At 36.6% G+C, this 25,905-nt stretch overlaps 1 protein-coding gene and 1 long non-coding RNA gene across 8 annotated transcripts in view; one reads left to right on the forward strand and one right to left on the reverse strand.

The window, feature by feature from the left end:
- The window catches only part of LOC309633719 (contactin-associated protein-like 3), a 257,758-nt gene that overhangs the window by 194,514 nt on the left and 37,339 nt on the right, over window positions 1-25,905 (reverse strand). For 3 of the 7 annotated variants that reach the window (XM_082402932.1, XM_082402941.1, XM_082402935.1), the window contains one exon: window positions 14,165-14,234. The exons of 3 other annotated variants lie outside the window; for them this stretch is intronic. In XM_082402932.1, coding sequence (XP_082259058.1) covers window positions 14,165-14,234 — 70 coding nt within the window. Of the gene's footprint in view, window positions 80-14,164; window positions 14,235-25,905 lie in introns of those variants that run through there. One more of the 7 variants, XM_082402934.1, reaches the window with a different exon arrangement.
- On the forward strand, window positions 73-23,950 carry LOC309633744. The gene is made up of 2 exons (XR_014247704.1): window positions 73-153; window positions 23,673-23,950. It is a non-coding gene; the product is annotated as an uncharacterized lncRNA (long non-coding RNA).

Raw genomic sequence — 25,905 nt, forward strand, 5'->3', positions numbered from 1 at the left:
CTGCGCTCGCTCCGAATCCGAATCCGCGGTCCTAGCTCCTTCACCGGCAGGTTTCCCACTCTGAACAGCTGAGCAGTTCAGTGGACTTCAGTCTGAGACCGAGCTTCACCACGCTGATGATGCTTGAGCATTAACACTGATGCTAGGAAAGATGTGAGTTTTTTTTTTTTTGGTTGAAAAGAAGTTAGGACAAGTAACTAATCCGGTTTGAAGAAAATATTTACATGTACTGAGAACTGTTGTAAAAAAGCCTGCTTTTGTTTTCTCAACTCATTTAATGATTCATATTTAAAAATAAAAACCTAAAGAACCTTATTATGGTAATCATTTCGAAATATATACGGTTATATATACAGTGTTATGTGTCAGAATACATCTCAATAAAGCTGGAAAAAATTAAAATTAAAAAATAATTAATTAAAACACCGACCCGACTTCTACTATAATGTCAGCATTTTATTATGTATATTCCTACTTGGAGATTTGAGAATTGTGGTCAGCAGATATATAAAACTAAAAACTGGCATCCTGGGAGAAGGAATCTTACTCCAAATATCATCAGGGAAGTGACCTTATGTTAAGTAGGTAAACTGAATACACTTAATTGAAGAATGAAGAGTTTTGAATCAACTTCTATATACTGTATGTGTATTCCTTTCCATTCAAATTCTTTAATACAATTACCCAAAAGTTCATATTGAAAAATGATGGAATATAAAAGGCATCTTAAATAAATAAATAAATGGATAGATAAATAAATGGATAGATAGATAGGCAGATAAATAGATAAATTGTTTCAGAGTATACAGATAGAGAGGCCTGATGGCCCATGGAGGAAGAAGGATTTCAAGATCCATGACCTTGAGGTAAGTCACATGGCCTCCTCTACTTCCTAAAGAGGCTGCCAGCAGATGTAAATGAAGGAGGTATGAGCATGGCATCACTAGGATCAATACTCTCCTAAAACTGTGACCAGACTCATGACAAATGTGCTGAGACTTAGGAACAGTGTCCAGGCATTCTTGCACCATCCAAAGTGATCAGAATATGAAAGTAACTTTAACCTTGAGTAGGGCATTATATGCCTGAGAACAAAGCAGAAAAGCTGTTTTTATTATTTCTATTCTGCAACCTGGGTAAAAAACAAAAACAGGAATAGAAAACGTAAATAGCTTGGCAAGGCCACAGAATTTACAAGTAGAATTTGACCCAAATATGTAGATTCTGATCCCAACTTTCCAGCTTTCTCCACTCCTACTCAGGGCCCCTGGGAATCAGGAACTCTTCCCACCCACCCCATCAATCAGCAGTCCTGGGAAACACTGAGCAAAGCTTGCTCGGAGGGTGCATTTAGAACCTTGAAAAAAGCCACAAGCGGTAGAGTGACCTTCATTTATTAGTCAGACATTTTCCTAGTGCCTAATACATGTCCCAGAACCTGAATATGGTATTTCTAATTTTTAAAGCAAATATAAATTAATGATTTACATTAAGTGTCTAATATTTTTTAAAGCCTATACAACAGACAGTCTGTGTGTGTGTGTGTGTGTGTGTGTGTGTGTGTGTGTGTAATCTAAATAAATGGTCACAGCATTCCTTTGAAGTAAATGTTACTATGCCCATTTAATGGATAGACAGACTAATCTCAGAGAGTTTAATGGATGTGTCACAAAGCAAGCCAGACTTGGACCAGGTCAGCTGAGCTCTGAAACCCCTTCTCACTGGTCCTCAGGTCTCTGAAACAGAAAAGTTGTCACCTGGGAAAACTCTATTCAGTTGTTCATGGGAAATCCATTTAAAATGGGTTAGAAGGCGCCTCAATAATTGATGTCAATTAAAACCAAAAAGGACAATGCTGGTAAATTACTTGAGCAGACATTCAGGATGGATTTTCACAAGTCAGAGATGAAACAGCACACGAGGGATTGAGATTTGCAGGCAGATGTCCTTGTGCAGTGCACAGCATTGACCACTGGACAGCACTGGGGCTATTACATGATCTTCCAAGACAAGGGCAGCCCCAGGTGAGGAGGCGTGAAGAGACCAGGCAAAGCAGGGCCCAAAGCAGGGACTTGCTAGCAGACAGCTGATGCGACTCCTGGTTTTACCCCTTTCCAGCTGCCTTCTTTCGCTGGAGACTTCATGGCTTTGTGCTTCACTTTTCTTGTTTGTAGAATGGTGATGATAGCCAGTCATAGAGCCATTATGAAATTACAGGTCTGAAACCCCCACAAAGGGATGGAAACTGCTGAGCATTCCACGTACCAGACCCAGAGCTGCCCTGGGAGTTGGTACCCACCTGTGAGACCCCCGGCAGCTGCTCAGCATCTGTGATCCTCAGCTTAGTTGTCTGTTTCATAAGATAATAGAAGTCTTACCAGCAGAGAACTGATCCAAGGGTTACAGGAGAGAATGAATGTCAAGTACTTAACACCATGCTCATCCACAGGGCGCTGGATCAGGTAGGCTGATGCTAGAGCTCCAGGCTCAGAGGAGAAAGGATGCCTAACGGGACCGCCAAGGCCTCCAAGCTAAATCCCTGCAGGTCAGGGGCAGTCCGCTGCATTCTGTGACCTGTTTCCACAGCCCTTTGCTCTTTTATGTAAGAAAGATGACAGATAATCAGCAAGGACCTACTGTATAGCACAGGGAACTCTACTCAACATTCTGTCATAATCTATATGGGAAAAGAATCTGTAAAAGAATGGACACATGTATATGTATAACTGAATCACTTTGCTGTACAACTGAAACTAACACAATATTGTAAATCAGCTATACTCCAATATAAAATTAAATTAAATTTTAAAAAATCAAAACAAAGGAAAGGTGAAGAAAATGTGTAGATCTAATCTTGCACATTTCTATAAGTGATGATTAAAACCCCACAAATCACGCACGCGCATATATGTATGTGTCTGCAGAGTTCACACCAAACACAAAAGAGAACTTGAAATCAGCACACGTCACAAATAAAAGACAAGAAATCAACTGCCGATGTTCAGAAGTGTGTGGACCCTCATATGTGTAAGTGCAGACAGGCTGCCTAGGAAAGTATATTCTAAGTGAAACTACACCCTTGGCATTTCCTGACCAAAGTCATCTGTTTTCCTGCTCACCTGGGAGCAGTCTGTGCACTCAGGATTCCCTACCGAGAAGAGGAAGGATCAACTCACCCCACCCGAATGAAATCCTTTCTCAATGCTCTCCGTAGATCAAAACATGACTCCATTCATTTTTCTTCTTTATTCAGCAGTTTTCTCCCTGTAAATTATTTCTGCGTGTTTTATCTAAATCTGGGAATACATTTAACTTTACTCTTGTAATGGGAACAGATTTATCATTAAATCCTCTGAAAGAACACTGTGAATAAAATATAATAGTATTTCTATTAGGAGTCATTTTTCCCATAAGCCCCCAGGCAACAAATCCTGAAGAACAATTATGGAGAGACAGACTGCAGGGAGAAGGATTGTCACATGTGTGATAAAAAACACACTGCACGGTGTCTTTGCAGGTTATCTCTGATGAGCTATGTTCCCTATAACTAGCCCTTGGAAGCCCCGGTTTTAACAAGCAAAGGATTATGCACCTAATTACATAAATCTCAGCTAGAGAATAGTCAGCCTCATATTGTTACCCGAAAAACTAGGTTCGCCTCTTGGTGGGTGTCGAGCCAAAAGACACAACCAAGACAAAGAGTGAGAGAAGGAAGGATTTGTTACTTGCAGCAAGTAAGTAGAACACCAGGGATCTTTCCCAAAGCAGTGTCTCCCCAAACAGCAAAACTGGGGAAGTTTTAAGCTAAGGGTACATGTATATTCATGAAAGGGCTTGGGAGGTAGGCAGAGCCCAGGCTTTAGTTGATTGAAATCCGGAGGATCAGAAAAGGTCAACGCCATCATCCCTTAGGTTCCCTCTGACCTGGTGGTTGAGTGCTTCAGGCTCATCTTTACCATGGAAACAGAACTGGAAGTCTTTACAACTGATACATTATTACTATTGCTACTTGTCTTGCCTGATAACAGTCAGCATTCTTGTTTTCCCTTAAGATCCTTGATTACTGAGACCTGTTCAAGGGCAAGCACTCTGGCCAGGCTTAGATCACAAAATGGCTTGTACTAAATTAATAGGTGTTCTCTTATGTCCAGAAAGCCATGCCTGGTTTCCTTTCTCCATAGACCCCCTACCTTATCTGCTTATAATATTTCTTTCCAATTCAGCCCATTTCAACCCAGGAGGACTTTTGGGGACTAACAAACACTGGTATCTAAGATAGAACAAACCACAACTAAGAACTTGAAGTTAAAAAGCAATACTGCATGGTATTTCCAAAAGTGCTTAATAAACATTTCACAGGATTGTGCATAAACAACACACTTTTCCTGGCATTCTGGCACAAGTAGAATCAGAGAGGCTTAACGTTAAAATGAAGTGCAGAGTCAGCTGTCCAGCATTCTACCCAATTCAAGCACCACAGTCTCCAATATCATCTTGCACACATGTCCACTGATGGCAGCAGCTGAGGTGCATACATATAGAGAAAAGGGAGATTCTAGAACTTCCTTCTATCATATCACAAAGAAGGATAAATTCACAGAATCAACTACATGAGTGTCCAGGAAAAAAAATTATTTTTTTTTAAACTTTTTAAATTGAGATATATTATACCCTTTAAACAAAATTTCTAATTTTATGAAAGGCATAAAAGGTCACAATTTTTCTTTACTTCTTTGGGGTAGGAAGAGGGAGGCAGAGTTGAGTGTATCCTTAAAAGTCCTTTTCTAATTTAAAATTAAAATCAACATCTGATCTTGACATAAGAATTTTTCTATTGAGGTATAATTGACATAGAACACTATATTAGTTTCAGGTGTGCAATTCAATGATTTGACATTTGTGTGTACTGCAAAATGAACATCACAGTAAGTCTGGTTACCATCAATCACCATACACAGTCACAGATTTTTTTCTTTCTTCTTGTGATGAGAACTTTTAAGATTTACTTGCAGCAACTTGTAAATATGCAATACAGTATTAATAACTATATTCACCATGCTATACATTACATCCCTGTGGCTTATTTATTTTATAACTGGAAATTTGTACCTTTTGAACCCCCTTCACTCATGTCACCTACTTCCCACCCCCATCCCCACCCCCCAGTCTGGCAACCAACTATCTGTTCTCTGTATTTATGGGCTCCTTTTTTTTCTTTTTAAGATTACTCATATAAGTGAGACCATAGGTTATCTTTCTCTAACTTATTTCACTTAGCATAATGCTCTCGAAGTCCCTCCATGTTGTCACAAATGGCAAAATTTCCTTTTTCTTAATGGCTCACTAGTATTCCAGTGTGTGTATCACATTTTTTTATCCATTCACCCATCAATGAACACTGAAGTTGTTCCCATGTCTTAACTATTGTAAATAATTCTGTAATAAACATGGGTGTGCATATATCTTTTGGAGTTAGTGTTTTCATTTTCTTTGTACAAATACACAGAAGTGAAATTGCTGGATCATATGGTAGTCCCAGTTTTGATCTTTTGAGGAAACTCCATGCTATTTTCCATACTGTCTGTACCAATTTACATTCCCACCAAGAGTGCACAAGTGTCTCCTTCTCTCCACATCCTTGCCAACACTTGTTATTTCTTATCTTTTGATGATAATCATACAAACAGGTGTGAAGTGATATCTCATTGTGGTTTCGATTTGCATTTCCCTGATGATTAGTGACATTGAGCATCTTTTCCTATACCTGTTGGTCAACTGTATGTGTTCTTTGGAAAAATGTCTATTCAGATCCTTTGCCCATTTTTAATTAGATTGTTTGTTTGCTATTGAGTTATGCGAGATCTTTATATATATTAGATATTAGCCCATTATCAGATACATGATTTGCAAATATTTCTCCCATTCAATTGGTTGCCTTTTCATTTTCTTGATGGTTTCCTTTACTGTACAAAAGCTTTTTAGTTTGATGTAGTCTCACTTGTTTATTTTTACTTTTATTGCCTTTGCTTTTGGTGTCATATCCAAAACATCATGGCCATGACCAATGTCCAGGAGCTTACTGTATAGGTTTTCTTCTAGGAGTTTTATGATTTCAGGTCTTAAATTCAAGTCTTTATTCCATTTTGAGTTAATTTTTGTATGGTGTAAGGTAGTAGTCTAGTTTTATTCTTTTGCATGTGGCTGTCCAGTTTTGCCAACACCATTTGTTGAACAGACTGTCCTTTCCCCATTGTATATTCTTGGCTCCTTTGTGATAAATTAAGTGACCATATATGTGTGCGTTTATTTCTGAGCTCTCTATTTTGCTCCATTCATCAATGTGCCTGTTTTTATACCAATACCATACCATAGTTTTGTAATATAACTTAAAATCAGGAAGCATGATGCTTCCAGCTTTGTTCTCTCTTAAGATTGCGTTGGTTATTCAGGGTGTTTTATGGTTCCTTACACATTTTAGGATTTTTTTGCTCTGTTTCTGTGTAAAATGCCATTGGAATTTTGATAGGGATTGAATTGAATCTGTAGATTGCTTCTGGTAGTATGGACAGTTTAACAATATTAATTCTTCTAATCTATGAGTCACAGAATATCTTTCCATTTATTTGTGTCTTCTTCAGTTACTTTCATCAGTGTCTTATAGTTTTCAATGTACAGGTCTTTCACCTCCATGGTTAAATTTATTCATAGGTATTTTATTCTTTTGATGCAATTGTAAGTGGTGTTGTTTTATTACTAGCATATAGAAATGCAACCAATTTTTGTATATTGATTTTGTATTCTGCAACATTACTAAAGTTGTTTATTAGTTCTAACAGTGTTTTTTTGGTGGAGTCTTTAGAGTTTTCTATATATAATATCATGTCATCTGCAAATATTGACAATTTTACTTCTTCCTTTCCAGCTGGGTGCTGCTGATTTCTTTTTTTTTTTTTTTTGCCTAATTACTCTGACTAGGACTTCTAATACTATGTTGAATAAAAGTGGCGAGAGTGGGCATCTTTCTCTTATTCCTGATCTTAGAGGAAAAGCGCAGAGTATGACATCAGCTATGGGCTTCTCATATACGGCCTTTATTGTGTTATAACCAATTTGATTTTATTGCACAGAATTGAATCTAAATTCAACCATAAGCATTTTAATGATTATCATTAAAAGTCTTTTTAAATTGAAAACAAGACTGAGAACTCGTAATAGTGCTGGATAATTAAAAAAATACACCCTTAAGGATTAAGTTTATTCCATAATTCCAGTGATATTTTTTTAGGCTGAAGTACTGATGAATGAAGTACTCCAATGTAGAGGAATCTTGAAAATACTCTGAGTGAAATTAGTCAGTCATAAGGAACCATATATTATATGAGCCCATTGATATGAAATGTCAGAAAGGACAAACCTATAGAGACAGAAAGTAGATGAGTGTTTGCTTGGGGCTGTGGGAGATGGGAGACTTGTAGGCTAGAAAAAGAAAGATTTCTTGTTTTGGAAATTGATAAAATTTCCAAAATTTTTTTTATCAATAAAATTGATAAAATAGATTATGGAGATGAATGCACAACTCTGTGAATATACAAAAAAACAATTGAATTGGACACTTTAAGTAGGTGAATTGTACAGTAGGTGAATTATATCTCAAAGCTGTTTTTAAAAAGGAATACAGAAACTCTAGAAAAACATTGAATCCATTGACATCTACTTTACCACACTATTCCAAAGAGAAATGTAACTGAAAAATAGGAGTTAAAAAACATAAGCAGCAATATCCGTTATTTACTGCCATAATCATGCTGTGAATCAACCAGAAACCTCAGTGGCAGACACCACTTTACTGAGCTCAGGGGTCTCAAGACCACACTCTTGGCTCAGCAGGTGTTCTGGTCTCCTGCGCACCTGCCTTGGGGAGGCTGTTGTCCGCTGATGGAGAATGGCCCCATCTGAGATGACTGGACTTGTGTATCATTGCGCAGCAAACAAACCCAGGCACCTCTCACAGCGGTGGCACAGAACTAAGAGAAGAAGCAGAAAAATACAAGTCTGTTCTGATCTTCGTGTGTCACATCAGCTGGCATTCCATTGACCGAAGTAAATCTCATAACCTAACTCGGGATCAAGGGTCGGGAGAACAGATTCTGCCTCTTCAGTAAAAGGAGCTGAAAAGCCATGTGGCAAAGAGGGTGAATCCAGGAGCGTGAAGAATGAGGACCATTTAGACCTCAGTCTCTGCCCAGCACAGGGTATTTGTGATGGAAGAAAACTGAGCAGAAATTAAATATATGCCATCTGGCAGCTTCACTTTCTCACCATTTTCACTTAAAATTGTATCAGAGGGCTTCCCTGGTGGCGCAGTGGTTGAGAATCTGCCTGCTAATGCAGGGGACACGGGCTCGAGCCCTGGTCTGGGAAGATCCCACATGCTGCCGAGCAACTAGGCCCGTGAGCCACAATTACTGAGCCTGCGCTCTGGAGCCTGTGCTCCGCAACGAGAGAGGCCGCGATAGTGAGAGGCCCGCGCACCGCGATGAAGAGTGGTCCCCGCTTGCCGCAACTAGAGAAAGCCCGTGCACAGAAACGAAGACCCAACATAGCAATCAATCAATCAGTCAATTAAAAAAAAAAAGACTCCTCATTTTCTCCTCTTCCCCTTTAAAAAAGAAAAAAAAAATTGTATCAGAAACTTTGAAATATCTTTCTGTTTCATCTTGATTTAGATAATAGAAACATTTAACATTTTTGTAATTTAGCTCAAATAATGGCTGCATAATTCAAGTAGATTCAAAAGCAAATAGAATCTAACTTATAATAGCAAGTTTTGATATAAATGTCACTGGATGATACTGTGAGTATGTGACAGGAGCTGGATGACTTGCTTTTTAATTATAGGAACTTTTAGCTTTTGCAAAGATAACTACTTTGTAAAATGCTTTTCTAGATGTTCTTGTCTTATCACAGAAATACATTCTTATATGTACATGTATAATTCGCATAGAGAAGTGTTAATAACAACTCCCTACACACACACACACACACACACACACTTCCATTGCTCTATTGTTATGTCATTGACATAACTGATGAAAACTAGTTTCCTTCATGTCCATACACACATTTATAGGATTAGGTTCATTTTCCTTGTATTGTAATTACAATATGATGTTATTCCTCAGCTTGAACTAGATTAAAATTTTGCATTTATATTTTTCATTTCCATGTGGAAAATGAAATCTTATTTTTGCCTGTCAGTCTAAAACCACTTTGAATCGTAAATTGGTCTCCTATGGTAAACCTTTAAGACCTCTTTTTTTTGTTGCTGTAACCTTTTCTACATGGTGGACTTTATTAGTTACATTAATTAAATAACAAATGCCCACCTTATTGAGCTGGGTATGCTTTAATCCACAGGCACAAATCAAAAGAAAGAAATGATTATAACATTAGAGTTAAAAAACAAAAAGCTTTGGTTGATTTTTGTGTAAAGAATGGTTGAAAAGGAACCTAAAGTCGTTCCTTTATTTGAAGGCTTAAGTAATTGTACCTGCCAGGTAATAGACGAGAGGGAGGCCTCTCACTTATCACCCCCTTTTGTGTGTTTCAATTACTGGGAAGGTTAATGGTGCTGAACAGCTGAGGTATGAAGGCACCTTTCATTATCTTCCCCATCAGAAGTCCCCAGAGCCCGTTCACCTTCCCTCGTGTTTATGGGAAAAGACACAGTGTTCTCTCACAGCCCAGAGTACATGAGAACCAACTTCTCACAGCCTGGCAGATCTTTGCCAACATTTTCTGGAAAATAATTCTGCCCCTTTCAGAGCCAGCGTGCAATGTAATTTGAACTCAAATACCAACATCATTTAGAATGACTGAAATAATACCTTGATCTTGTGACTTGTATAGTCTCATTCTTCTAAATTTTAACTTTAATGATGCTTATTTATTAAGCAAGTACAGAGGATATGGGCAGAATTTTTCTTTGAATATTTTATATTGAATGAATTGAAATAATTGGGATGTTAAAGGACTAGGGAATGATAATGAACATGTATGCACTGAAGCATTTACTCTGTACTAGGTAGGTTCTCTTCTGTATCATATCATAATGCCACCAAACATTAAAATTTAAAACAATTTATAGGTATCCCTTTAAGACCCCTCCTCTCTGAATATCGTCCTCCATGTTGACTCCATCAGGATTCACTTACCTAGAAACAATAGGTAACCTGTGACCAGGGCAGATGTTCAGGGAATGGAAAGGAAATTACGGCTCCACCAAACCTCTCTTGCACAAGTACAGATGTGTTTGTATTTAGCCTGAGACAAAAACTTTGTTCCTTTTCCTTCATTATTGTTCCTAACATGCAACAAAGGCAATTGTAGGAAAGGCAGTGTGGCCCTAAATTCCCCCTCAGCTGATCTTTAAGAACTTCAGACATTTTCCAAAGAAGATTTTGATCTAGGGAAGGACATCAAGCTCCAAATTAAGGTGGAATATGTGGGGAAAAGGTCACTGGGATAGGGTTGCCAGGTAAAATACACCATGCCCAGATAAATTTGAATTTCATATAAATATATAGTTTGGGAGACATACTTACAATCAACAAATATAAATCTGGCAACTTAACATTGCACTGCACGGTACAGATGGCAGATGATTTTAGAAAGGAGGGTCATGGGGATATAAAAAAAGAATGTGAAACTCAGAGTTTTTTCTAGGGTAAGGGTCAACAAACTGGCATGAGGTCCAAATCTGCTTTGTTCCTGTCTAAACAATGTTTCATTGAAAACACTGCCACACCCATTCATTAAGTACAGTCCAAGGCTGCTTTCACTCTGCAGTGGCAGCGTTCAGTAGTTGCAGGCCCACAGAGCCTAAATATTTACTATCTGGCCCTTTAACCAAATAATAAAAAATAAAAAGTCCCAGTTAAACTGCTAAAATTACAATTGTCATTCTAAATACTATTTCCCCTCTCTGATGAAAGGCTTCTTTCCATAGGCATGCCTGATATTATAAAGCTGAAAATATGTAGGCTTTTAAATAAGTAATATTATTCTACTCAATGGATTTAAACATAAGGCAATATTGTCACTTCAAGAAAAATAAAAAGAGCTTTGAGAATTTTTTCCATATGTCCACATTTGTGTTTCACAACTCCAGACCACCTAATGCAAACTTTCATTTCTCAGCAAAATGAAGCAGAGAATATTACAAAAGACTCAGCGATGTCAAATCCAGCCACCAGTTAGATCTTCCAATTTTCAGTACAACATTTCCTGCCAGATGTGGCTCAATGTGGCTTAAAGAAGCAATTGTTTAATTCTCATGTGGAGAACTATTGTTCTGGAAGAATGAGGGCATTATAGGATTAATCTCCAAGTAGTAAGAAGAAAAGCTAGGTTTACAAACTCTGTATGACTCTGTATGTGCCAGTGAGTAGCTGGAAGTAAGCGTTCTGTTGGAAGATAGGATTTTGTTCCTCAGGAAACCAGCACACTCCTGGGACCCTGGGTTGAAGCCATTTGATGGGTGGATAGCATGAGAAAGGTCTGGCAACCAAAGTCATCCCATGCTGCTGATGCAGACAGCTGGCAGAGACAAGATAAAGTTCACACAGTCACTTGAGGCTTTAAAACCTAGTCTGCAAACGAAAAGTAGAGAAGAAAATTCTATTTCTAATCTACCAGTGAAAGATGTGCATTTCATTTTCAGATTATGAAAGTATCGAAGGAGAAAGGCTGTGCTGTCATGAGTGACAGTGCCTCGGCCGCCAGGACTCCAATCAGAGGCTCAGTGATAAGTGAGAGTGAGCCCAGACTACTGCCAACGCCATGGCCAGAGACCGAAGAACACACGGGGAGGGGTTTCCTAATTGTGGATGGTAAATAACCCTGCATACAAATCCTCCAAGCCACGATCTGGGTAGTGTATTAGAGCAAAGAAGTAACAAAGAAAACAGGCAGGTTGACATTGAGCAGAGAGGACCCAATCAGTTTCAATAGACTTGAGGCTCTGTGGACCTAGGGAAGGAGAGGGTACAGAGCCCAACAGGATAGGAGACAAGGAAGGCGTTGGAGCTCTGCTCCTCACCAGAGCTCTCTAAATCTCAGTATCCACATTTTTTAAAAAATTTATTTATGTTTATTTATTTTATTTTTGGTTGCCTTGGGCTCGTGGGCTTTCTCTAGCTGCGGCAAGCGGGAGCTACCCTTTCTTGCGGTGCGCAGGCTTCTCATTGCGGTGGCTTCTCTTGTTGCAGAGCACGGGATCTAGGCGCGGGCTTCAGTAGTTGTAGCTTGCAGGCTTAGCTGCTCCGCAGCATGTGAGATCTTCCCAGACCAGGGCTCGAACCCGTGTCCCCTGCATTGGCAAGCGGATTCTTAACCACTGCGCCACCAGGGAAGCCCTCAGTATCCACATTTTTAATATGAGAATAAAATCATGTGTATTTTATAAAAACACTTCCTGGAAAATGATCATGGCTAGAAATATCATGAGACTTCAATAAATGGCTTATATTTATAATTACTAACAGAAATAAATACAAGAATCTAATAAGAATATGTTTTATAACCTAATGCATTTTGGATCACTCATTTCTATCCCAAAGATTTAATCTATACCATCGTGGTCTCTAAGCTGTAGTTTATATTATGTTTGCCACGAGTTGCTGTGACCAAATGTTACTGTTTTTAGTCCTATAGTTCCTGTAGTTTCTTGTTGCAGTGTTACAAACTAATGTTTCCCAAAAGTAATTTTTGTATGAATAAACAAAAGTGAGAAGCACTCTTATGAAGCCCTTATTAAATATTAAAGGATAAACAGTTCTAATTTAAAAATAAAAGAATTATAATTTTAAGTGCAAATTTGACTAATTGTGCTTTTCAAAAGCTAATGTCAAATATTTTTCACAACAGTAAATCTTAAGTTATGATAAAAAAATTCCTTGTGAAATCACACCTGACAAAATGAACCCTAATTAAGTATAATATCTCCTATCTAAACACATTCTTAAATAATTATTTCAATTTAAAATAAAGAAATTATCAGATTGGGTTGGAATTTGTCAGTTGGTTATCTCTCCATGAAGCACCGCTAAGTTTTTTAAACCTCCATCAGCGAGTGAGAACACCACCTTGGCAGAATCTTAGCAGTTATCAGAAGCAGGAGTTGTGGGAACATATTTACAAGATTAGGGGTCTGAACTCCAATGGTTTAAGGTGGATTTTCAAGATGGGAATCTGACTGGGTTTGGGCAAAACTCATGACATAATAGTTTTGATTTTGTGCTACAAAGGCAACTCAGTAGAGAAAAGATCGTCTGTTCAACAAATAGTCCTGGAGCAATTTGATCCTTGTGTAAACGAAAAATAAATTTTCATTCATATCTCACACTTTATACAAAAGTTAGCTCAAAATGGATTGTAGACCTAATTGTAAAACCTAAAATTATACAACTTTTACAAGAAAACATAGGAGAAAATCTTTGTGACCTTGGGTTAGGCAAATATTTCTTTGATATGACACTAAAATCACAATACATAAAAGAAAAAATCAATCAACTGGACTTCATCATGATAAAAATGTCTGCTCTTTGAAAAAAGCATTCACAGTTAAGAAAATCGAAATAGGAGCCATGGACTGGAGAAAATACTTGTAAGTAACATATTTGATAAAGAACTTGTATCTATAAAGAACATATAAAGAACTCTTAAAACCCAATAATAAGATTTGAACAAACCAAGAAGAGATTGAATTAGTGATCAAAAATATCCCAACAAAAAAGTCCAGAACCAGATGACTTCACTGGTAAATTCTACCAAACATTCAAAGAAGAATTAATACCAATCCTTTTCAAAATTTTCCAAAAAATAGAAGTGGAAACACTTTGAAACTTGTTTTAGGAGGCCAGCATTACCTGATACCAAAACCAGAAAAGGATGCCAAAAAAATAAAATCAATAAATGGCTCATATAATGACTAATAAAAATAAATACAAGAATCTAATAAGAACATGTTTTATAACCTAATCATTTTGGATCACCCATTTCTTTCCCAAAGATTTAATCCCTGATGAACAGTAAACATAGATGCAAAAATCCTCAACAAGACATTAGCAAACAAGATTCTACAGTAATTAATAGAATCACATACCTGAGCAACTGGGATTTATTCTAGGGATGCAAGGATTGTTCAATATCCACAAATCAATCAATGTGACACACTGCATTAACAAAATGAAGGATAAAAATCATATGACCATCTCAATAGATGCAGAAAAAAAGCACTTGACAAAATTCAACATTCATTTAAGAAAAACTCTCAACAAAATGGGTATAGAGGGACCATACCTCAACATAATAAAGGGCTTATATAACAAGTCCACAGCTAACATCATACACCATGGTGGAAAGCTGAAAGATTTTCCTTTGAGATCAGGATCAAGACAAGGATGCCCACACTTTTATTAACCAAGGAGGTGAAAGACCTGTACACTGAAAACTATGACATTAATGAAAGAAGTTGAAGAGGAAACAAAGAAAAAGATATTTTGTGCTCATGGGTTGGGAAAATTAATATTGTTAAAATGTCCATACTACTCAAAGCAATCTACAGGTTCAGTGCAATCCTCATCAAAATTTCAATGGTATTTTTCACATACATAGAACAAAAAATTCTAAAATTAGTATGGAATCACAAAAGACCCCAAATAGCCAAACCAGTCTTGAGATAGAAGAACAAAGCTGGAGACATCATGCTCCCTGATTTCAAATTATATTACAAAGCTATAGTAATCAAAACTATGATATATATTGGTATAAAAAAAAGATACATTGATTAATGGAACAAAATAGAGAGACCAGGAATAAACCCACATGTATATGGTAAATTAATTTGTAACAAAGGAGCCAAGAATATACAATGGGGAAAGGACAGTCTTTTTAATAAATGGTGCTGGGGAAACTGGACAACCACACGTAAAAGAATAAAACAAGACCAGTGTCTTCCGCCATACACAGAAATTAACACAAAATAGATTAAAGACTTGAATGTAAGCCCTGAAACCAGGCTTACATAAAACTCCCAGATGAAAACATAAAAAAAATCTTTCTTCACAAGGATCTTGGCAATGATTTTTTTGGATATGACACCTAAAGCACAAGCAACAAAATAAAAAACAAACAAGTGAGTCTATATCAAATTAAAAAGCTTCTGAGCACCAAAGGAAATAATAAACAAAATGAAAAGGCAACCTATGGAATGGGAAAAAATATTTGTGAACCACATATTTGATTAGGAGTTAATATCCAAAATATGTAAGGAACTCATGCAACTGAATAGCAGAAAAGTCAAATAATCCAATTAAAAAATGAACAAAGAATTTGAAAAGACATTTTTCCAAAGAAGGTATTCAAATGGCCAACAGGTAGCACATAAAAGATGCTGAATATCACTAATTACTGGGAAATGGGAATCAAAACCACAAGGAGATATCACTTTACACCTGTTAGTATGGCTATCACCAAAAACATAATAGATAAGCATTGGCAAGAATGTGGAATAAAGGGAACCCCTCTGCACTCTTGGTGGGAAAGTAAATTGGTATAGCCATTGTGAAAAGCAGTATGAGGTTACTCAAAAAATTAAAACTGGAACTCCCATGGGATCCAGCAATTCCACTTCTGGGTTTTTAGACAAAGAAAATAAAAACAATAACTCAAAAAGATATATGCACCCCCATGTTCATTGCAGCATTATTTACTATAGCCAAGATATGGAAACAAAGTGTCCACTGATGAATGAATGTATAAAAAAATGTATATATACACAATGAAATATTATTCAGTCATAAAAAAAGAAAGAAATCTTGACATTTGAGATAACATGGATGGACCTTGAGGGCATTATGCTAAGAAAAATATGTCAGATAGAGAAAGACAAATACCATATGATCTTACCTATATGTGGAATCTAAGGAAAACAGAAACAAACAAATAAACAAAACAAGGTTATAGATTTAGAGAACAAATTAGTGGTTGCCAGAGGTGGGGGATGGTGGTATGCATGAAATAGGTAAAGGGGATCAAAAGGTACAAACTTGCAGTTATAAAATAAATAAGTCATTAGAATGTAAACTACAGCACTGAGACTATAGTTAATAATACTGTATAGCATATTTGAAAGTTGCTAAGAGTGTAAATCTTAAAAGTTGTCAATACAAAAAAAAACAATTTTGTAACTATGCATGGTGACGGGTGTTAACTAGAATTATTGCAATGATCATTTTGCAATATATACAAATTTTGAATCATTATGTGTACACTTGAGACTAATATAATGTGTGTCATTATACTTTAATTTTTTAAAATAATAATACAAATTAAAAAACCCACCTTTTGAAAAAGTGGCCAAAAATTTTGAATAGACACTTTACCAAAGACATATGTAACGCAATTTAGCACATAAAAAGCTATTCTATATGATAGTCATTAGGGAAATGCAAACAAAAGTCACAATGGTATTCTTCTACACACCTATTAGATGGCTAAAATTAAAAAGATTAATGATAGCAAATGTTTTATTTATAATGCCTAAGCTGGAAACAACACAAATATTTATCAGTAAGTGAAAGGATAAACAAATTGTGGTAAATCCATATAGTAGAATAGTCGATAATAAAAATAAATACATTATAGATAAGTGCAAGAATGTGGATTAATTACATGATAGTTATGCAGTGGAAGAAACCAGGCAAAAAACAATATATACTGTATGACTCTATTTATATAAAATTCTATATGCAAATTAATCTGACGTCTAATGGCATCATGTCTAATGGTCAGTTGATGGGAAGAGCAAAGAGGGGTGGGAGGTCAAGTTTATAAAGGAACAATAAAAATCTTTGGGGAGGGCTTCCCTGGTGGTGCAGTGGTTGAGAATCTGCCTGCCAATGCAGGGAACACGGGTTCGAGCCCTGGTCTGGGAAGATCCCACATGCCGCGGAGCAACTGGGCCCGTGAGCCACAACTACTGAGCCTGCGCGTCTGGAGCCTGTGCTCCGCAACAAGAGAGGCCACGATAATAAGAGGCCCGCGCACCGCGATGAAGAGTGGCCCCCACTTGCCGCAACTGGAGAAAGCCCTCGCACAGAAACGAAGACCCAACACAGCCAAAAATAAATAAATTAAAAAAAAAAAAAAAATGCCACCTCAAAATATGCCACTTTGGCATAAATATGGTTTTGAGCTGAAAGCAATTGAAAATCAGCAGATGCAGGAAGAAATCTTCCCTCCCCTTTTCTCCCTAAAAGCAGGGTATGAATTTTCCCTGAGACGGGGGCCCCCTCTCCCGAACCAGGAAGAAGAGAGTGACTCTTGTCACCAAAGGTGGAGAATGGGCACTGATATGAGTCTACATAAACAAACCTTATGAAAATAGCGCTTATCTCCCATCAGGTTCCCCATATATTTCCTACTCACTTTCCTCCAAACCCCCTTTCCTTTCTTAAAAATGGAATACAAGTCCCCAAGTCTAACTACTTCTTTGAGTTTTACTTCCTTCCTGTTGGACTCTTTCACACAGAAAATATTAATTAAATAATTTATGTTTTTTCTTCCATTATTCTGTCGTTTGTCAGTTTACTTTGCAGGCCCCTAAGAATAAACCTAAGAGGGTAGAGGAAAGAAATTTCCTCTCAGACATCAGCAATGAAGGGGAAAAAATGTTTTAGTGGTGACATGGGAATGAACTTTGGAGTTGGTCAGATCATCACAATGGTCACATCAGTCATCTATGCTGAGCAACCCTCCCTTGGTATTCTTGTCCTGCCTCTATTTCTCATGGTATCTGGTAGCACTGCAGTGCCCAGGAATGTCATGAGCTCTCTCCAAGGTGAGGCCTATGTGCAGATATTATTTTATAAACTATTTCCAGAATCTTGTTCAAGGTAAAACCATACAATTCATGTTCTAAGTTCGAAGGCAGCTCAGCTCACAGAGAAGACCTTTGAGAAAGCACAACATGCTTACGGGTCTCTGGCATGGTATCAATGTCAGCCTCTAGACTGTGTCAAAAGCAATTCTGCACTCCCTCGTATTGACCAAACATGGGTAAAATACCTCTTCTGGTGCTTCCTTCTCTCTGATGATGTAGCTACCTGGGAGCCTGTAAGAACTCACTAATACTATGCTTTCTAAGAGCAGTTTCTGCTCTCACTCAAAATTGTCCCCCACATGGTATAGTTTTTCTTTAATCATGTGGATAGCTTCAAGATTCGTTTTTTGGTTTTTGGTATTTTTTACAATGGGATAACTTGATAATATATCTGAGAATACCCTTCCCAGTAATTCTAGTCTCCTTGACATCAGTAAGATATGGAAGAGAAAAACCTTTGTAAAATGGTGTTAAGGAAAATTATCCAAAAGCCTGAAAAAAACTAAAGGGACTTTTGCCTGTTCTTTCTTAGTTATGCTAGGGTTTGATTATCAGGCCTGCCTGCGGATTATCTGAATCTCTAGGCATGTACCTTTGCATCTTTGTTTAACTTGTTATTTACTATTGATAAAGGTATGCTGTAATTCTGAAGGGGTTGATGTTAATTTGTACCTTGATTTCTGTCAGATAGCAATACAAATAATGTCTGTTCAGTAGGGATGCAAATGATTCCTTTCTGATGGAAAATACAATTTCCAAAATTCAGAATGTTAGCTGATTTTCCCTACAGAACATTAGCTATTTTTTATCTAAAATCAGTAATCCTATTTAAGAATTCTTCCAGCTACTATAAAAGCTTCTACCCCATTTAGTTCTTTTGAATCAGCACTACCATCATGCCAGTTCTCTTATTAATGGGTTCATTAAATCTGTGCCATATACTGATTTTACATTTGCATGAGTCATGAGTTTAATTTATGAAAATGATACTTTGACAAGGAGCAATTGTGAGTAGCACAATGTGCACCAGTCAACAAACCATGGGCACACAAAGTAAGGGCTACCTGCATGGACATACACACCAAAAAACCAGTCACTTTCAAACAGTATCTCTGCTATCTTTTCCCTGCTTTTATTTGGGTTCATAAGAGCTCAGATTTCCCAATATCTAGTAGATATGTTAAGTTTCTCTGTTAAAAATATGTAGGCTTATATTTGTTTTAAGCTCATATATTATTTTTAATCAAAATTTTGGACTCTGCCCTTTTCCATAGGATAGTTAGTGCCTAGTGATTTGAGGGTGGGTCTGATAACAGGCTCCTATCCAAAGCTGAGATTTATTCTGGAAAGTTTAAGCCTGCAGCTCCATACTGTAGGTGTCCTTACACCTACAACACTGAGGTGTCCTTACTCACCACCACCTCCCTGCCCTGCTTGTTCCTGCTGTCTGCCTGGAGAGAACCTGGGGAGAACCTCCACCACTGCCCCACTCTTCCTTCTTTTTGGTCTTCCCCCTTACTTGGGGAGATTGCTTGTACACTTCTGCTTTTCCTTCTCCCTTCCCTTTGCCCCACTTTTACCAAGTCTAATCATACTCCTTTGATGGGACTATTTCCCTGGCAGTCAACTTCATTGCAATTGTTTTGATTAGTGGTTATTGGCACCATTCCCCTATCAAAAAGAACTAATCAAACACCTGACCTGGTGGGTGGGGATCAATTCCACTATGATGAGCAAAGGAGAGCTGAGAGGACACTGATTTCATAAATGTACTCGTGAATGTTTTAGTTATAAAGAGTTTTGTGTCCCTATACCATTTAGTAATTGTAGGCCTGTGAAACTGAATTTTCAATTAACAAAAACTCTGCATTGTTCAATTCAAAGGATATATTCTACTTACTATTTTGTACCAGAACAAATGTTGAACTGGCACCAAAGATGAATGACACATCCTACCAGCCCTCAACGAGGTCACAGTCCAATGGAGTTGATAGGCATGTACATATAACATGCAAGATTTCTTTTATAAATATTGCAGAGGTATAAACCAGGTGAAATTAAGGCATAATTAGGGAGAAACACATGATTTAAGAATCTAAAAAGGCTTACCGGGGGCATTACATTTTATTTTATTATTATTTTATTTTAATGAAGTCCTGTTGCATTTTATATTGAGTTCTATGATCCATTTTGAGATACATTTAATGTATATGAAAAGTGTAAGGTCTTTGTCTAAATTCATTTTTTTTTTTTGCATGTAGCTGTCCAGTTGTTCCAGCACCAAAATTACACACGGGGAAACAGACAATCTCAATAGGCCTATATCTATTAAAGGATTTGAAACTATAATTAATAACCTGCCGAAAAGAAAGCACTAGGGCCAGATTGGTTCACTGGTGAATTTTAACAAATATTTTAGGGAAAATGTATGCTTATTCTCTAAAAATAGAACTAGAATGAATACTTTCTAACTCATTCTATGAAACCAGCATTATCTTAACACCAAAAGCATACAAAGCATTACAAAAAAAAGGAAAAATTCAGACAAATGAATATAGTTGCAAAAATCCTGAACAAAATATTAGTCAATCAAATCCAACTATGTATGAACAGAATTATACACCATGGGCAAGTGGGATTTATTCCAGGTATACAAGGCTGGTTCAACATAAGAAAACCAACTAGTGTAATTCATCATATAAACAGGTTAAAGAAGAAAAACTATATGGTCCTATTAATAGATACAGAAAAAGCATTTGACAAATCCAGCATTCATTCATGACAAAAACGTTCAGTAAACTAGAAAGAGAAGGGAACTATTGCAACTTAATAATGAGAATTTACAAAACACCTACAGCTAATATAATATTTATTAGTGAGAAACTAGATGCTTCCTCACTAAGATTAAGAACAAGGCAAGGGGGCTTCCCTGATGGCGCAGTGATTGAGAATCTGCCTGCTAATGCAGGGGACACGGGCTCGAGCCCTGGTCTCGGAAGATCCCACATGCTGCGGAGCAGCCAGGCCCGTGAGCCACAACTACTGAGCCTGCGCGCCTGGAGCCTGTGCTCCGCAACGAGAGGCCACGACAGTGAGAGGCCCGTGCACCGTGATGAAGAGGGGCCCCGGCTCGCCGCAACTAGAGAAAGCCCTCACAGAAACGAAGACCCAACACAGCCAAAAATAAATAAATAAATAAATAAAAAAGAACAAGGCAAGGATATCGCCTCTTAACACATTTTTTCAACATTGTCCTAGAATTCACAGCTAATATAATTAGACAAAAAAAGGAAATTAAAAGTATATAAATTGGAAAGGAAGAAATAAAACTGTTTTTGTAGATGACATGATCATCTATGTAGGAAATCTCACAGAATCAACAAAAAACTTTGAGAACTAATAAGCAATTATAGCAAGGTTGCAGGATACATTTTTCACATATACAAATTAATTGCTTCCCTGTACACCAGCAATGTACAACTGGGTTTTGAAATTAAAAACACAGTATCATTTACATTAACACCCAAAAATGAAATACTTAGGTATAAGTCTAAGAAAATATGTGTAATATCTATATGAGGAAAAACTACAAACCTGTATGAAAGAAATCAAATAATTTAAACAAATGGAGAGATACTACATGGTCATGTATAGGATGATCAAAATTGTTAAGATGTCAGTTCTTCCCAACTTGATCTACAGATTTAATTAATCCCAATCAAAATCCCAAGTGATCTTGTGGATATTGACAAACTGATTCTAAAGTTTATAAAAACCCAGAATGGCTGACACAGTATTGAAGGGAGAGAACAAAGTTGGAGGATTAACATTACCCAAAATCAAGACTTACTATAAAGTTAACAGTAACAAGACAGTGTGGTATGGGCAAAAGAATAGACAAATAGATCAATGGAACTGAATAGAAAGCCCAGAAACAGACCAAGACAAATACAGTCAACTGATTTTGACAAAGGAACAGAGGCAATATGATGAACAAAGATAGTCTTTTCAACAAACAATGTTGGAATAACTAGACATCCACATGCAAAAAAAAAAAAAAAAAGTGAATTTAGAAACAAACCTTACACCTTTCACGAACATTAAGTTAAAATAGAACACAGACCTAAATATAAAACACAAAGCTATAAAACTTCTGGAAGATAACATGGAAGAAAATCTTCCAACTCCACAACACTCTGGAAAAGGCAAAATTATGGAGACACTAAAAAGATTAGGGGTTGCCAGGAATTAGGGACAAGAGAGGAATGATGAACAGGTAGATTACAAGAATTTTTAGGGCAGTGAAGCTATTATGTATGAGATTGTAATGGTCAATACATGTCATTATACATTTATCCAAACCTACAGAACATACAACACAAATAGTGAACTCTAATGTAAAACTTAATTAACAAGAATATATCAGTATTGGTTCATCAATTGTAAAAATGTACCACTAATGCAAGATGTTAATAATTGGGGAAAAGGGAATGGGGCGTTGGCAGGAGAATAGAATAAATGGAATCTCTATATCTGCTTAATATTTCTGTAAACCTAACACTGCTCAAAAAAAAGTTTCTAATTAAAGAAATAGTGGCAGAGAGAGTTGTAGATTTGTAGCAAAGTGCTGATTCATGAAGGTTTTAGAGATTTAACAAAAATGCAGTAAGTGATTGCTTAGGGCTAGGAGGCTTGTGGGGATAGTAGGGTGATAGGTATGGGATTTCTTCTTGAGGTGACAAAAATGTTTTAAAATTAACCGTCGTGATCATTGCACATATCTGTGAATATACTAAAAACGACTGAATTTTACACTCTAAATGGGTGAGTTATAATCTTATATGAATTGTATCTTAATAAATCTGGCTAAAAAATTAAATGGCCTAGACTGTGTTATTAAATTAAATAAACAGCACTTAATAGTTTTTCTATTGCTGAAGTGTATGCTGTAAGGTTCTAACATATGACTTCTTCCCAGGAAGTCAATAATGTTTAAAAGTATAATATTTCAGAGTTAATATCATTTTTTTTACAGATTTCAATGACAAGAGAATCACAGATGCAAGGGCCAAGAGCCATTAAAATAGTTTCCTTCCAGATCACGGACTAATGAATAAGATTTCCAAATGTCAATATTGATGGCATGGAAAAGTATACAATATTAATTTGGAGTGAAGCTGTCAGCATTTCTTTTTGAATGAAAACGATGACCAAACCCTCTTCCCCAAACACACACGTACAAATGCCGAAGAGTGCATCCTCCTTCGTGAAGCTACCAACTCAGCAGCCTTCAATGAAGGGCATACAAAAGATGGAGCGCACTACAAATATCCATTGTTGCCACCACCTCAGTAACAGAGGAGTGGCTTTATCATCGGAAGTAATCGAAAGAAAGAAAGAACAGATGGACGTCTGGTTTATGGGGACTTACACAGTAAGCGTCACCCGAGGTGTAAGGCTTGCCACGAATAGAAATTAGGTGTTAGAAAGAGGGAACATGAGAGCAACAGAGAGGAAGACGGTTTGGAGAAGGGATACTCAATTATTTTATTCGGTTGTTTTATTTTGTGATATATGTCTGACAAACTGATAGCACAGAATTGCATTCTCTTACTGAGTGAAACTAATTAGTGTAATTATTTTAAATTGAGGCTATCTTATAAAAAAGCTGAAGAACTCGGGGGCTTCCCTGGTGGCACAGTGGTTGACACTCTGCCTGCTAATGCAGGGGACACGGGTTCGAGCCCTGGTCTCGGAAGATCCCACATGCCGCGGAGCAACTAGGCCCGTGAGCCAGAATTACTGAGTCTGCGCGTCTGGAGCCTGTGCTCCGCAACAAGAGAGGCCACGATAATAAGAGGCCCGCGCACCGCGATGAAGAGTGGCCCCCGCTCACCGCAGCTAGAGAAAGCCCTCGCACAGAAACGAAGACCCAACACAGCCAAAAATAAATAAATAAATAAATTAATTAAAAAAAAAAAAAAAGAAAACCCCAAACATGATAAATATCAATACAAAGAAAACCATGCCTGGGCATATCATACTCAGATTACTAATGAGTAAAGATAGGAGAAAATCTTTAAAATATCCAGAAAATAAAAGACACAACACATACAGAGGAACAAATATAAAAAAAAAAAAAAAAAAAAAAGCTGAAGAACTAAAACCAAAAAAAATGATTTCTTTTGATTCTTTTAAAATATCCTATGAAAACCTAGCTTTTAATAGGGACTTTAGATCGCTGTTATTTGGGGTATTTTGTACATTGTCTTCTATAGTTTCTAATTCACCTGTGTTTCATCAAGTGAAAAATCACATTTCATTGTACTTGTGCTCCGTTTGTTCTCCATATAACATCTTCCCACCCTTGTTTTAGTATTATCTAAGATCTTGGGAGATTTAAATCAAAAACATGTGGATGATTTTGGACTCTAAGCTTGGAGCATCCACCAATTATGTTTGAATTCACGAGACTGAAATAGCTATTGGCAATAGTGTAACCAAGAGAGGAGATCCCTTCTTACACCTCACACATGTACATTTCACATGAGTGCCTTTACTGTAGCTTTATGACAAAGATGTTTAACCACCTGGCAATTAAAAAACAAAACAAAACAGTTTGGTGCTCTAAATTCTTGTCATATTCTTCAAACTTATTGTCCTAAAAATATTTGTATAAACAACTGAATTTCAAAGGCATATTTTTAAAAGCTTTCTTATTATATATGCATATAGATCAACTTCTTAAACACTGTAAGCTGTAAGATGGAAGAATTTCTGCATCTAAGTGCATGCTTCTTTTCTTAGACATATTTGCACAATCATTGCAGGCTAAAATTGATGGTGCTCCTGAATGCAAGTTCCCTATAAGGTAAAATTCAGTTTCCTGTACTTCATTCCTATAATCTATAAATATTGAAATGAGGTAACTAGAAGGTAAGTTCATTTAAAAATTTAACTGAATTATTTTTGTAGCACATTGAATATTGTTTATTAGCATATATATTTTAAGGCACTGACTTACATAGGAACGATTCCCAGGGTGAAAACATGTATGTGATGTTTTAGAGAATAAAACAAAATTATTCTTATAACATATGTATATATATAAATGCATATATTAACCAATATCCATTTGTAAACCTTTATTCTATTCAAACTTAATACTCCACTTCCAAAAAGATATGTCCATGTAAAGTTAATAAAGCTCACCTCTTAAAATATGTCTATGTTTAAAAGAAATAAAGGTGCACTATACACCAAATTCAGTTATTTAAATTTGTATTTCATATATAAATTGGACTACACTGCATTATGTAATACTCCATAGGTACTGAATAAGTAATAAAAACTAAAAATAGTATTTATCTAGATGATATGATTGACCAGAAGGTATGTCCTGAATTATTATAAATATTTCAAGAGGAGGAGGATTATCTATAAAACCTTTTTCATCTGAAGTCCTGGGTCTTATGATATAGATAGAACTTTATCTAAACATGTAGAGTTTCCTGATTTCCTTTGAAGAAATTGGTAAGAAACTCTTTGAAAAGAAGAAAAAAACAAAACAAAACAACAAAAGCAAGGGGCAAGTTAAAACAGTTTATGTTGCTCTTTGTTTTACTAGATCTTATTTAATTTAAAATCAATTTGAAATCTCTAGTAATATGTAATGTTTACTTAAGTAGAAGCAATTAGACAAATAGTGTTTTAAGTACAGATGTGCCCAGCCACTCTGATAATTCATTTTAAAGACACCTTAAGATAATAGGCTGAGATTTCCAAATAGATTTAGTTACAGGAGGGCTGGCTAACAAAGTCACTTCTAAAAGTTTGTGCCCTGATATTACAAACACCAATATAAAATATTGCCTATTATCTTTAGATCTCAATTTTGCATTAAGTTTTGGATGTAAAACTGTAAAAAGCAACTTTATAATTCAGTGGTATTTGGGGGCAAA

This window comes from Balaenoptera borealis (genome assembly GCF_965194805.1).
Source record: "Balaenoptera borealis genome assembly, chromosome: 8".
Classification (NCBI taxonomy): Eukaryota; Metazoa; Chordata; class Mammalia; order Artiodactyla; family Balaenopteridae; genus Balaenoptera; species Balaenoptera borealis.